A 13,634-nucleotide genomic window follows, 5' to 3' on the forward strand; every position below is an offset into this window, starting at 1 on the left:
CAATAAGGTTAAAGGCAAGGACTGATTTTTCATGGGGACTAGTATAAGTAAGAAATTAATCCACTGAAGTCACTGGAAGTAGAGAGCTCTTGATGAGAACCTGTCTCTAAATATTTGTACAGCAAGCATGGGTGGTTTTGTAACTTCGAGGTTCACTAGAAAGTGGAGATGAGCCACAGTATATGTTCACATATAAAGATGACGGCTGTAATATCACAGAAGTGCATGAAGGAACTGAGACATCCCTTTGGCCTGTTGAAATGAAATGTTCCTGAAACTGAGACAGTTTTCCAGCAAGGGACCATGCTATTTATTTCCCAAGCTTCAACCTTCCACATAGTTAATTTTGCCAATTAATAGGTAGTTTTAGTGATATCATTGTTTTAATCTTTTCAAACCTATTTGATGCCTGGTTTAAATTACATTTGTTTGTTCTAAAGTTTGATTAATTTTAATTATTGCTACTATGTTGTTATAAAAAAGCAGCCTTGACACCTATCCCTTCTCCCTCGCCACCCCCCCAACACACTTCTGTTTACTTGTGATTCCATTTATTGTGACTCCGTTTCTCGTCTTCTTTTGCAAAAATTTCAACATTAACATCTCCTGTTTTTACAGAGCATCAAAGTTAGTTGGCTACCTCCACCATCAGGCACACAAAATGGATTTATTACCGGCTATAAAATCCGACACAGAAAGACTACCCGCAGGGGTGAGATAGAAACACTGGAGCCAAACAACCTCTGGTACTTGTTCACAGGTTAGTGTTCATGGTGTAGCCTTGCAAGGTTTTGATGAATTAAATGCTTTGGGAATAAAATATATTTTCACTTCAAGGAAACATTGATTTCTTTTCTGGCAAGTGACATTTATTGGGCTGTACAGAAACAACCTTTATATATTTTTTTTATTTTTTCTCCTTAATGCTTTTTTTCATACATTTTGTCCCCTGGATTTCATCACCTTAATGAAAGCAAATTCCCTCTGTTCATCTTAAACCTAGCTTGGTTTCTCGGACCACTGAGTCAACCACACATCCTTTCTCTTAGTACAATGGCATCTACCACATGGATTTTTTTCTCCATCCGTCGTCTTGTATTTTATGGGGGGGAATCTCTCTTCGCAGTGTGAAAGGTCCAACACGACACTATTTTAAAAATATAATTGCCATGCTAAGTGTAATCAGCCAGATCAATACTTTAAAGGTAACATTAAATTAAACAAAGAATAACTTCATTTCTGGAGCAAGATGTTGTCACAGAGCAGATGTATCTGTATTTCTCCTCAGCCAGGGCACCCACTGTCAGGCTTCCAGCTCTCTAGCCATTGCCTTTCTTCAGTGGAGACCTGAATCTCATGCCCTTCTGACTAGGGTATTTTCAGGCTGCACAGTTCCCTGCCTTTACTGTGTTATTTCCAGCATAGACAGGTTCCCCAAGCACACCTGCTCGCTTTCTCTTCAGAGATAGTTAACAGGTGTAATTGCTACAGTTATACATCACAGTTTTTTTTTTTCTGTACAAAACTATTTTTTTCTTAAGGTAAAAGCGCTACAGAGAAAACATACTAAAACAATAAAGAACCTACACACATGCTAATAAGCTTACCAGGGTTCACCCCAACCCTAACATAGATTCTGGCAGAAGCAGTCCTTCAAATCCCCATCCAAGGGGATTCCTTGTGCTTACAAGTTCCTCACTCTTTCAGCTCAGAACAAGCACTCAGGAGGCCCAGTGTTTCCAACCCTCCCCTAAGGACTGGGGCCCTCCAGGGACCAGGATCCTGTCTATTTTGTGGTTCAGAAAGAAGGCCCTGAGTCTGTTTAAAACCAGGCTATTTATCCAAAAATCCTGAAGAATCCAGGTTGAACTAGTATATGCATAACTTTCCTGGAAGGTGCCTTCAAAGGGTTGATAATGGAGGAAATACATTAGCATCCCCCTCCCTGCTTGAGAAGAGACATCAGTTCCACAATAACACATACACCATTTCATTTTTAATAGCAATAGGCCCCCAAAAGTATTAATCCTAATGGTCCCTTCTAGACTTAGTCTGAGTCTATGAGTAACGTTTAACTTGTTTTCAGTAAAGTTTATCTTAATTCCATAAAGTTTGTCCAGGATATCATCAGACTATGACATATATTTTTATATTGTACCTGCAATATGTATTTATTGTGAAGGAAGTTAAGTTCCATAGGTGAAACCCTGACTCTTCCCCTGAAATATCCCCACTCCATTTACTTTACAATAAAATAGTATTGTTTGAGAGTTGAAAATATTTCTGTCTCATGAAAGTACATATCTAAGGGACAAAAATTGTATTTATTTTGAAAAAAACACCAGCTTTGTTTAGAGTCACAGAAAATCAAAAGCAGAAGATAATTTTTACATAATTAAGATCTAATGATGCAACCATGAGTAGTTCTTACTCATGTAATGAGTCTCCAAGATAATGGGACTACTTGAGTAAAGGTTGTAGGACTAGTGATTATTGGATTCAGAGCAGGGTAGTTTTGGGGAGATAAAAATTTCAGGTTCGTTGGGAAAGAATGAAACATTTCTATGATAGGTGATTTCAAAATAAAAAGTGGTGGCTGTTCAGAGACTTGGAGTGTTAAAAGTGTTCTGGGTGGTGATGGATTAGTGGGAATAATGCAGGTGATATGGTCAAAGGTACATAATGAAGGGAGTTTATCACATGACTCCATAATTTGTTCCACTGATATCATCACAGTCTATGATATATCCCTCTGCAAAATATACACATGCATGCATACTGTACTGTAATAATAAATAAATATAATAGAGCGACCTTGATCTTGGAAAATTCAACATTGCTTAGGAAGAAAGACTGTCCTTGAAGTTTTGACTCTAACTGTAAAGTGAGACTCAAATCTTGGCATGCACCTGGGATAGAAGACTGGGTGCTGGTTGTCTCTGTGGGGACGCTCAGTGTATGGAAGATTTTCTGCATTTCAAAATATTAAGTTAGGTATTTGTTTTGGGAAAGTAGTGGAAATACATATTTAAATTTGCAGGTTTAAAAACAAAACTTCCTTCAGATCTCATCATTATAGGTTCTAATATAATAAAATATTCAAAAATAAACTAATAAAATATATCAGAGGGGTAGCCGTGTTAGTCTGGTTCTGTAGAAGCAGCAAAGAATCCTGTGGCACCTTATAGACTAACAGACGTTTTGCAGCATGAGCTTTCGTGGGTGAATACCCACTTCTTCGGATGCAAGCTTGCATCCGAAGAAGTGGGTATTCACCCACAAAAGCTCATGCTGCAAAACGTCTGTTAGTCTATAAGGTGCCACAGGATTCTTTGCTGCTACTAATAAAATGGTTGCTAGAGAAGCTGAACTGTACAGTTGTTTTAAATAGATGACTTAAATATTCAGTTGTAAATACTTGTTACAATCCTCTATTTCTTAGGCAGGTGTTTTTGCAGGATAATATAGAAACCTCTAATAGTAAAGTAACTTAAACAAAGATTTTAAAGATTTTTAAAAGGCTGCTATCTGTTTTATTGTAAGTTCCAATGTCTGATCAATTTAAATTGCTCTTTTTAATTTTGATCATTCTTCCCCAGAGAATGTTTGCAATTGAACATAACAGTTTTTCTTGTACTTCATGGTCTGGATGGACTAAATAAAATGATAAAACACTTACAGGAGGTTTGGTGGCCAGATTGTTTCACCATAGCTAGACAGGGTCCAGAATTGAGTCTATGAGCTAAACTGAATTGGTACTAAGTAGCAACAGTAATAGAAATTTATAGTGACCAGTGGTTCTGTTGTAAATAAATATATCTGTAGGAACATACTCACTATTGCTGTTTGTGTAAATGAATATATTAGTGCAGGCCTGTTTACTTACACAACTAAATGTGGCAAGGAAGTTGGAATTTTACTGGAGAGTATTAATTTTGCTCTAGTTCTGTTGCAAACTTTAGAATCTTGATAAAACTATTTTTTCCCTTCTGTTTGGTTTATATTATGTTTTTAACAGGACTTGACAAAGGAAGTCAGTACAGTTTCCAGGTAGCTGCCATGACAGTCAATGGGACAGGACCCTCCTCAGATTGGTATACAGCAGAAACTCCAGAGAATGATCTTGATGGTAATTACATTTCTTTTCAGACATTATCACCACATTCCTTCTAGGTTTTTATCTGTCGGGTGTCATTCTAATTGTTACCTAGAGCTTTACCCAGATGCTGTGCAGGTCTTGCGTTAGATTCCAATGATTATAGTCGCAGGAGCTGTTGTCTGCGTGTTTTTGAGCAGAAGAACTCAGTGATTACCCATTATTAAGATTGTCTGCTGCTTTCTGAACAAGTGAAGTGGAAGGGACAAGACAAGACAACTTAGTTTGATTCTCTCATTTACACTGGCACTCTAAGAACTCTCATTTTCAGTCTTTTTTTTGTGTGCAGTTTTTGCTGCACTTGCAAAAATATACAATAACCATCTTGGATAATAACCAACCAAATAATGTGTACATAGATTTCACTACTAATATTTCTTAAGCTACGGCTCTGGTCTGATCACCAATAAAGAGTCAAAAGTCTGTTGTAATTATCAGGTATTAGAATTTCATGCCTGTGTGTCATGACTATTTGAAAGAAAATTAGTGTGAAGTGAATCAATAACACCATGAACAATAAACATAATCAATCAGAGAAACACTTAAAATAATAGTGATGCCTGTAACTCAACAAAATGAGCCTACAAATGTCTTGAGGATTATTGTCTTTGACGTATCTATTTTCAAATTGTTGGCAATGAAGCCACATAATAAGTGAAAGATGATAGGATACAGGAACCTGAAAAATATTGAATGTAAAAATGAGTACAGATGTTGATATAAAAGAAAATGTGACTGAAAGCAAAGGGACAGATACACTGACTGAGACATTTGAAGAACTAAAAGAAGAAAGGAAAAGTAATGGAAACAGCCGCCTACTTTCAAAAGTAAAAAAAGTGCAAGTAAAATGGAATAAAAAAGATGCAGATGGAAATTGAGGGAAAAAACTAAGGAGAATAGTCAAGAATTGTCCCGCCGCCGAATTACCGCCGAATCCGTGGGACCGGCGGACCTCCCGCAGGCAAACCGCCGAAGGCTGCCTGACTGCCGCCCTCACAGGGACCAGCAGGGCACCCCCCGCAGCTTGCCGCCCCAGGCACATGGTGCCTGGAGCCACTGCTGCACCTAAAATATTGTATTCAATGCAACTGGGTTCCAGTAAACATTTTAAAGAGGTGATGACACTTTTGGAAGTGATGTGACCATACTGACTGGTCACAATATGCTATGATATCTGGTGATGTATGCTATCATTCTACTAACTACTATTTTGGGTGGATAGCGCTTTCAGAAATGACACATTACTCAAGATGAGAGCAGCTGGCCACTCATTTGGAGGTAGATCTTAGTAAGTAAAATTACATATATTCTAAACACGTCTCAATATTTAATACAGTATCGTGTTTTTTTTAAAAAAAAGCAAATACATCCCTTGGCTTTATTTATTTATGTTGCAAAATGAAATACAATGCATTTCTTGGAACACATTTGTTTTCATTTGCATTTAATCCACAGCAAAATATTATGATATTTGTTTTCCTCCAACAATATATATGTATATGCATGCAAAGATGCTAGCAGCGTAATCATAGGGGACATGCAATGAAAATGAAAACACACTGATAATGAAATTAAACCAAAGACTTTTTTCATATATTGTGTCTACACATATTTGCATTTACAGTACCAATGAAAAATCTGTAGTGAAGCTGCAGCAATCTGACACTCTGCATGCACTGTGTTGCATAATATATATACCACTGAGATACTTTGATAAACTCTGGGGAGGGATCGACTTATTACTGTAGTTATGCAAAGTCCTGCAACTGTCAGCTAAATAGTTGAAATGCTGTTGCACAGATTGTTAACTGCAATTCCCTTTCTGCTCTTATGGTTTATGCAGTTTCTCTTGCCTTCACTGCATGTCTGCTTGGCATAAGCAACACAAAGATGAACAGTTTCTAGGAGAACTACACTAACTCCCTATGGATATTCCTTTTAATTAGTGTGTTTTGTTAAAGTGATTAGAAAGCCAAACATCACTGCTTATTCAAGGTTCCCTGGAAAGCTTGTGTGCCCTTACTGACAGCTGGGAAGCTTTTAAATATTTATTTTTGAGCCTCAAATTTTGTGCTTTAAAAATGGAAATTTAGTTTTCCCCATAGGGTCTGATTTAAATAGCTTGAGCAAGGATGCAAGAGACTCAAGTTTGCAAAGGTATCCTCCAGGAAAACGGGTTTAGGATTTTCAGTTTCTGCTTACTGCCTTGAACAGATGGAAGCTATTATACATATTAGTGATATAGTTTAACTTCAGCCCTAAATTAGTGTTTAAGAGCATGACAAACTAAACCTGTATTACAGTGTAGTTTCTTCTGAAAATGAATTGTGGGAATACAGGAAGAAAATGAAAATATCAGATAGCCTTAGTTTAATCTGTAAAATATACAACTACGAACTCCAGAGAACCCTCTACAACAATTGCTAAAGTGACCCAAATATAAATAACTTCCTTAGTGTTGTCAGTTAGCCTGAGGAATTAAGGACCAATAAACATACGACATTCCCTGAATGAAAGACGTGTGCTTGGACCATTACATAAGAGTCATTGATTAAGGATGAAATAAAGAAGACAGCATGGTATAGGGTTTCATTTCTTACAGAATCTAGCTTGACCACATGGTACCGTGTAGACAAGCCCTAAGATTCTCAAAATGTGCATAGTGCAGAAGGTAAAGAATGCAGAATCAAAGTAACATGGAGTGTTTCCTAACCTCAGACATAAGAAAAAGTAAGAGTTTCTCACTAGTTCTATGGGCCAGATTCAGCCTTCAGATACTTGTGTGCAATTCTGGTTGACTTCAGCAGCTGGTGTACACATCGAATTTTTCCTTCTATGAACGAGGACAGGAGACTCGTTCATAGAAGGAAATTACAGTCAGAGAAACTCCATGCACAATTGCAGAGTGCCAGGAGAGTGGAATCTTTATTCATGTTAGAAGCGTTGACAAAAGTAGAATGTAGATCTTTCAAAGCAGGATTGAGGATTTATGTATAGAAACAGAATTTCAAGATTCCTTCTTTTGGAAATGTTTCTAGCACCATGTCTAATATCAGGTAGACAGAAAAAAGGTTAGAAACAAAGGCATAACTGGATATTGAATATAAAAGTGCAAAAAGTGCAGTAAAGAAGAGAGTAAGAGGTATATCTATATGCTGAGTCTAAGTAGATGTTTACATGCATTTAGCTGGAAGATGATGGGGAGGTGAGAGTTACCAGGGGCTAAATGTAAAAGGTATGTAAAGAGTAGAACTGTGTGAAGGATGTAAATTCTGCTTCACAAAGTATTTCAGATTTTGAAATTTGCCATTGTTTTGAATCAGAACAAAACCAACATTTAACATTTTTTCAAGGAATGATTTAAAAAATCGTTTCAAATCAAGCACCACAAATACTGTGGCTTCATTTTTGAATTTTTTAAAAAAGTTCATATTATATATTATAAAAAAGAAAATATCAAAATGAAAAGTCACTTCACAATGAAAAAAATTGAAATGTTTCATTCTGGAAATGATGCTGAAATGTACCACTACAACATTGCCCATCTATGCTAGGAGGAGGAGATCCTGAATGTGGTATTATTTAGGCCACAAATTTATTTTTAAAATACCTGGGAGTACCTGGCTGATAAAATTGTACAGTGCAGGTAATTCCATGATCATTTCTTGGGGCAGCTATCATCCCTTCCCCTTTTTCTGCTTATTTAAAGTGTGTCTTCTGTAGCAACTTTACCCATCCATTTTTTATCTGATCCATATCCATTCCCAATGGAATACCTGCACTGGACATCTGCCACATTGTTACACAATGAATTGTGACATTCTACCCCATTAAGTCCGCAACTCACTGTGGGGAAGGCAATAAACCCATCTCACCTAGGCCAATTCGGTGATGAGGGAAAATTCCCCCTTTCCACCAGCCTCTGTACAAGCCCCATTACTGAAGTTGAAGGGGACAATTTACCTCCTACATCCCGCTGGAGAAAGGGCCCCACCGCTTAATGCACGATGAAGACATTGGGCCTTTTTTTCAGTTTTTGTCTGGAATGAAATTTTTACAACATTGACACAGTTTTACAAAACATTTGGTTTTAACAACTGCATTTTCCTATGGAAAATAGTTCCATCTTAATTTTTCTGACCAGCTTCAGTAAACAGGTATAGACATTAAATAAAGTAGAAGAGATAAAGTGGTAAACTAGGAAGTATTCATTGATGAATGAATGTGGCTGTGGACACAGCGGGCCAGATGCTTAGCTGGCACAAATCACCGTAGCTCCATGGAAGTCAATGGAGCTACATCAATTTACACCACCTTGGGGTCTGACCTAAAGTAATATAGTTTTTATTTAAGAAAGTTTACAGTGCATTATCATCCAATAAGCTTATACTCAGAATTGACATGGGTGTGGTATTGGGATGAGCTTCTTGAGCAGATAAAGAATTTACTGGATATCCAAAGCAGATTGTAATCGTGTAAGGGGAAATATTTTGGATCATTTTAGATATGTGACCCAAAGAAATACTGGCTAGCAATGTGGTGAAATTGTCTAATCACAAAAAGAAATGGTACAAAGGCAATACATTTCAGAATTACTTGGATAGATGAGGAGTATGGATAGATTGCTTCATTTACTTGAGGGTAGAAAAATATCAGATAATAAGGTTAAGCAAAAGGACTATGTTCTGTATCATTTCTAATAATAATTAGACCAGTGCCAGCCATGGAAACAGAGGTGGTAGAACAATTTGCATAGTGGGGGTGCTGAGAGCCATTGAACCAAACTGTAAACCCTATATATAATGGAAACCACTTCAAGCCCAGGGTGCAATAGCACCCCCAGCACTCCTAGTTCCAGCACCTGTGCATGGAAATTCCACAGTCTGGCATATAATTAAGATTTCTTGATGGAGTCTTAGCATTTACAGTGTTTTTTGCAGAATCTGAGTGATGTTACAATTCTGTTCCTTCTGGTTGTGAACAAAACCTTCAAATGGGAACCAATTCATTTAGTTTCCATGAGTCTGCCATGGACTCATGGAAATAAGCTCTTCCAAGAGTGGATTGTTTACTCTAAAAACTTAGCAATATTCAGAAAGATTACCGTTAACCACATTGCAGTTCTCCTAAACCTTTATGCCAAGACCTGACATCATCTAAGTAACAATGTAAAAGGAGTAGGACAGGTGCTAGATTTAAGATAGAATTATATATAGAATTCTTCTGTCTCCAAATGAATTCTGCCCCTGAAATGCCCTCTGTTCCCATGTTCATAAAACTTTTATGTGGGCAAATAGTCCAAAATGGTTGAGTTCACCCTAGGTTCATTTTTATCTCTGTGTTTCACAAGAAGGGTAAATTCTTTATAGTTTGGTTTTTGCTAATGAGACAACAGTGGCACTGATGTTTAAAATTGTATGATACATATGTTTGAATTCCTTCATATGAACAGTTCAGCATATCAGAATAAAATTGTTTGACCCCAACAGGATGTCTATGCTGGTGTTAAAATCTCTATGTATTATACAAGTGAGATGTAAAGATTATTGCTTGATGCCAATAGCTTTTTGAATGTTCTGACTTCATGAACTGCTTAAGATTTACTGCTTCTACCGTGTGCAAGGAATCCAGTATCGCCTCATTCTACGACTTCCTATTACAAGGTGCTAAACTGCTACTATATGTCTGATTCATGTAAGAACCATTTTTGTAATTTTGAAAATCATCAGTATTCAAAGACAGTGATTCAAGTAACTTTAGATTCTGCATTGAAGCAAAGTTTGGAGGTCAAAAGGAGATGAATGACAATTGTGTATGATTTGTGGTGGCACTGCTGGTGTCATCTGGTTTTTGTTTTGTCATTAGCTATTCTTCAATGCATTTCCTTCATTCTTAAAGTGTATGACCATGGATAGCAGCTTTAAGAAAACTGAGTGCAAAAAACTTTTAAAACTTGTATATCAGACTGGTATTATACTAACCAGATTCAGTAGTTCTTCAAATGTGTTAAATAGAATTCATTTCAAAGCACATAAAATACCAAAGACATCATTGTACCATATATGACAATAGGACTGAACAGTATTACTTCCATCTTTTTATGGTCTTTTCCAAGGTTTATAGTGGGAATGCTTCACAATCTCAAAATATCTTTTGTTGGAGTTTTACACCTGCATTTTGTACCACTCCCTACTCCCCCCATGCATTTGCCTATTATATTACAGGCCTCTTCACTGGGGAAAAATAGTAGCTTGTCTCTTTCTGCTCTCAAAAAGACAAGCTACTGTGCTGCTCTTCTAAAGAGACTTGTGATATAGTAGCTACTATACATTCCAACAAAAGACATTTATTATCTATTCTTTAAAGTAAAAATGGGTTCACTGAAGACAAAGTGTGCTAGTTACTCATCAAGTCATTAAGTACTAAATAAGAAATGAATATGCCTTGAGAGAACCTGTATAAAAATATCATTGTATTATTTCATTTTATTATCCGAGTGCTGTTGTATTATTCAGAACAGCCTCCAAGCCAAGAGAGGCATGTCCAAGAAAGTTCAAGCTTGCTTGCTCGTAATTAACGTTACAGTTTTCACAGGCATGAGATAGGTCATTGCTGTTATAAATGCTATTATATCACTCACAAAGTCAACCAGTTCATTAAATACTGTAGTTAAACTACTGGCCCATGATAAGTCATCTAGTTGATTTCAGCATCTTATTTGACTTGCAAATAAACCAGGAAGACTTCAAAATTTGTTATGGGGAATTTTTTATCAATTCCAAACATTTCCATTTTCCACTTTCCTGCATAATTATAGATCTGCCTTGTATTCATACACTAAAAATGGGACGAATAGAGGAATATTCTATTTTTTTTTAAGAGGAAAGGGGACCTTATATGTTGAAGAAGCTGCTTAATATGCTTGTTGCTGAAGAATGTAGTTCAAAACAAGGCTGAATGTTCAAAAGGGAAATTGCATGTAGACTATGCATGTAGCTGTGAGATTCCTGGTTGCTTTCTTATAACATATTTCTTAATCTAAACTCTGCCTTTGTAAATGGTAAAACTCAATGAGCAGGATATTAATGGATCCTTTCTTTGTATCCCAGAATCTCAGGTTCCTGATCAGCCAAGCTCTCTTCATGTCAGGCCATTGACAACCAGTATCGTCATGAGCTGGACTCCACCACTGAATCCAAACATTGTTGTACGTGGCTACATCATTGGCTATGGAGTGGGCAGTCCATATGCTGAGACAGTGCGAGTAGACAGCAAACAGCGCTACTATTCCATTGAAAACTTGGGTAAGTAGCTCTTTATTCTTTAGGGATTTTAAAATAAAAACGTTTTTTTTCTGGAGTTTATTAATTTTGGAGACTTTTCCTAGGCTATCACTAAGATCTTGTGTACAAACCAAATTTGTAGCCACTTAACGGTCGAGTTTGCCATAGTATGGTTTGTGCCAACACACACAATGGTTACTATTCAGCTGCTAACGTCATTGGCTAATGAGGTTTCATTCCTGCAGTTGACCAAAACTGGCACTTGGTTACCTTCCTGTTACCAGGTGGTAACACTATAATTCTGCAGCATGGATGTCAATGAAGGTGTTATAACCAGGTTACCAGAATAAAGTTGTATTTAGAGAGTCTAGATGGAACCTTAGTTTCATTACATTTATAACTTTGGAAACAATAATCAATAATAGATCTTACAGCATTACAATGTTTGATTCTAATCAGCACATACACTCTCTTAATGTACTTGAAATTATTGCTAATTCATCTTTTGCTTGGCCTTTACAAAACAATGAGATACATCAAGGATCGTGTTGGGAAAAGAGGAAATCGTTTGTCACCAGGGAGTTTAGAACAAATAATGAATCTACTAAACTGAGATCATGAATTTATTTGTTCGTAACCGATTGGTTGAAATTATTCTCTGTCCTTGATCATATGCCGAAAACTATAATAGCCAGATCAGGAAAGATCAAGATTTCTTAATCAAGTGGGCATGTCATGTAGTTGACCTTTAACTGATGAACCAATGGAAAGCTCATTGAGCTGAAGATAGACTCCAAAATATAATCAGCATTTTATATTTCTGGGTTGGAACTTTGGTGGCATATCAGCTTGGCTCCTACACTTCAGAGCAAATCTAAATACTAAATAAGCACTTCACTATGTGGCCTCCTATTTTGAAGAGAGCAGGAGCTGGAAAGGCTATTCCCTGAGCTGGCCCAAGTGTTTGAATTTAATGGCACTCATAATACTCATATTTTGTATCTGTCAAAGAGGTTTAAGGAGATATTCTTATCCCATTATTAATTACACAGTGTCTCTGATTCATCTTGATGCTGGGCATGGTACGCAGGGACCTGGGTACTTTGGTGATGAAATACTGGTATTCAAGAATTGGGAAAATGGTTCAAAGTTTGAATGAAGTCATGAGTAATAATCAATTTTCTTTGTTTTTCTTCTATAGCATTTTTCTTTCAAGGATATTATTTTTCTTTATTATTATTGTTATTTAACATTTGTATGTGATCCTCTAGGCGTGCTCAAATGCTTTACAAATATTAAGTCTCATAATGCACCTGTATGTTAGGGCTGGGCACAAAAGTTAAATGACTCACTAGAATTTGTACAGATATTTGTTGTAACAGCAGGGAATGGAACACAGAACTTCTTGTCTTCCAGTCATCTTCTCTGATCAGTAGATACACCGTTTTGGTAATAGCATTCCGTAGCACAAGAAACCAGGTATGATTCAACTCGATGGTCACCCTGTTCTCAAGAGAAGTCTCATACAGATAAAATCTTTCTTCATACATAGGAAAACTTTATGGGGGGAGGAGTTACAATAAAGGGCACTGTGAAGAAATTGCTTACTGTGACTTCACCAAGCTTCTGTGTGGCTATTAGGGCATTTGTATTTTTAATTAAATTGGCTTGACAAAGTCATTTGCAAAATTAGAAAAAAAACCCAGCCGTAATGCAAAAAGGTAACATATATCAAAAATCTCTCCAGAATGTTTTAAATCCTTAAATGTTGGTAGTACATGACTGATGAAGATGACAACATTGTCGCAATTCTCATCTATGGTTAATTCTTAAGTAATTAACCACAAAATACGCAGTGCTAGATATTGGTGTAGTTTTCCCATTCTCAGCACCATTATGATAAAAGAGCTATTTTTTTCTGGACAACCCAGTAACTCATATGAACAGCACTGAATCCATTTAATATATTCCATGTCCCTCAAATTTATAATATTCAGAATTTCTCGAAATTGTGCCAGTGAAGGTACTTGCAGGGAGCTACATGTAAGCTTCTCCACCAAAGTCCAAAGACTCAAAGTGTTATGTAGATAAAGGCTGACTTGAAAGTGTTTTGATGGAGATTAAAGTTATTATGCAAAATGGAAAGAGGTCTGAATGGGCCATCAAAGAAGGTGAGTGGAACATAAGGGTAAAAG

At 36.7% G+C, this 13,634-nt stretch overlaps 1 protein-coding gene across 4 annotated transcripts in view; it reads left to right on the forward strand.

Moving 5' to 3' along the window:
• DCC (DCC netrin 1 receptor) overlaps positions 1-13,634 on the forward strand; it is a 782,056-nt gene that overhangs the window by 633,419 nt on the left and 135,003 nt on the right. For all 4 annotated transcript variants that reach the window (XM_045020222.1, XM_045020224.1, XM_045020225.1 and 1 more), the window contains exons 13-15: positions 619-760; positions 4,019-4,129; positions 11,266-11,460. In XM_045020222.1, the coding sequence (XP_044876157.1) occupies positions 619-760; positions 4,019-4,129; positions 11,266-11,460 (448 nt within the window). The remainder of the gene's footprint in view (positions 1-618; positions 761-4,018; positions 4,130-11,265; positions 11,461-13,634) is intronic.

Source organism: Mauremys mutica, chromosome 6, assembly GCF_020497125.1.
Source record: "Mauremys mutica isolate MM-2020 ecotype Southern chromosome 6, ASM2049712v1, whole genome shotgun sequence".
Lineage (NCBI taxonomy): Eukaryota > Metazoa > Chordata > Testudines > Geoemydidae > Mauremys > Mauremys mutica.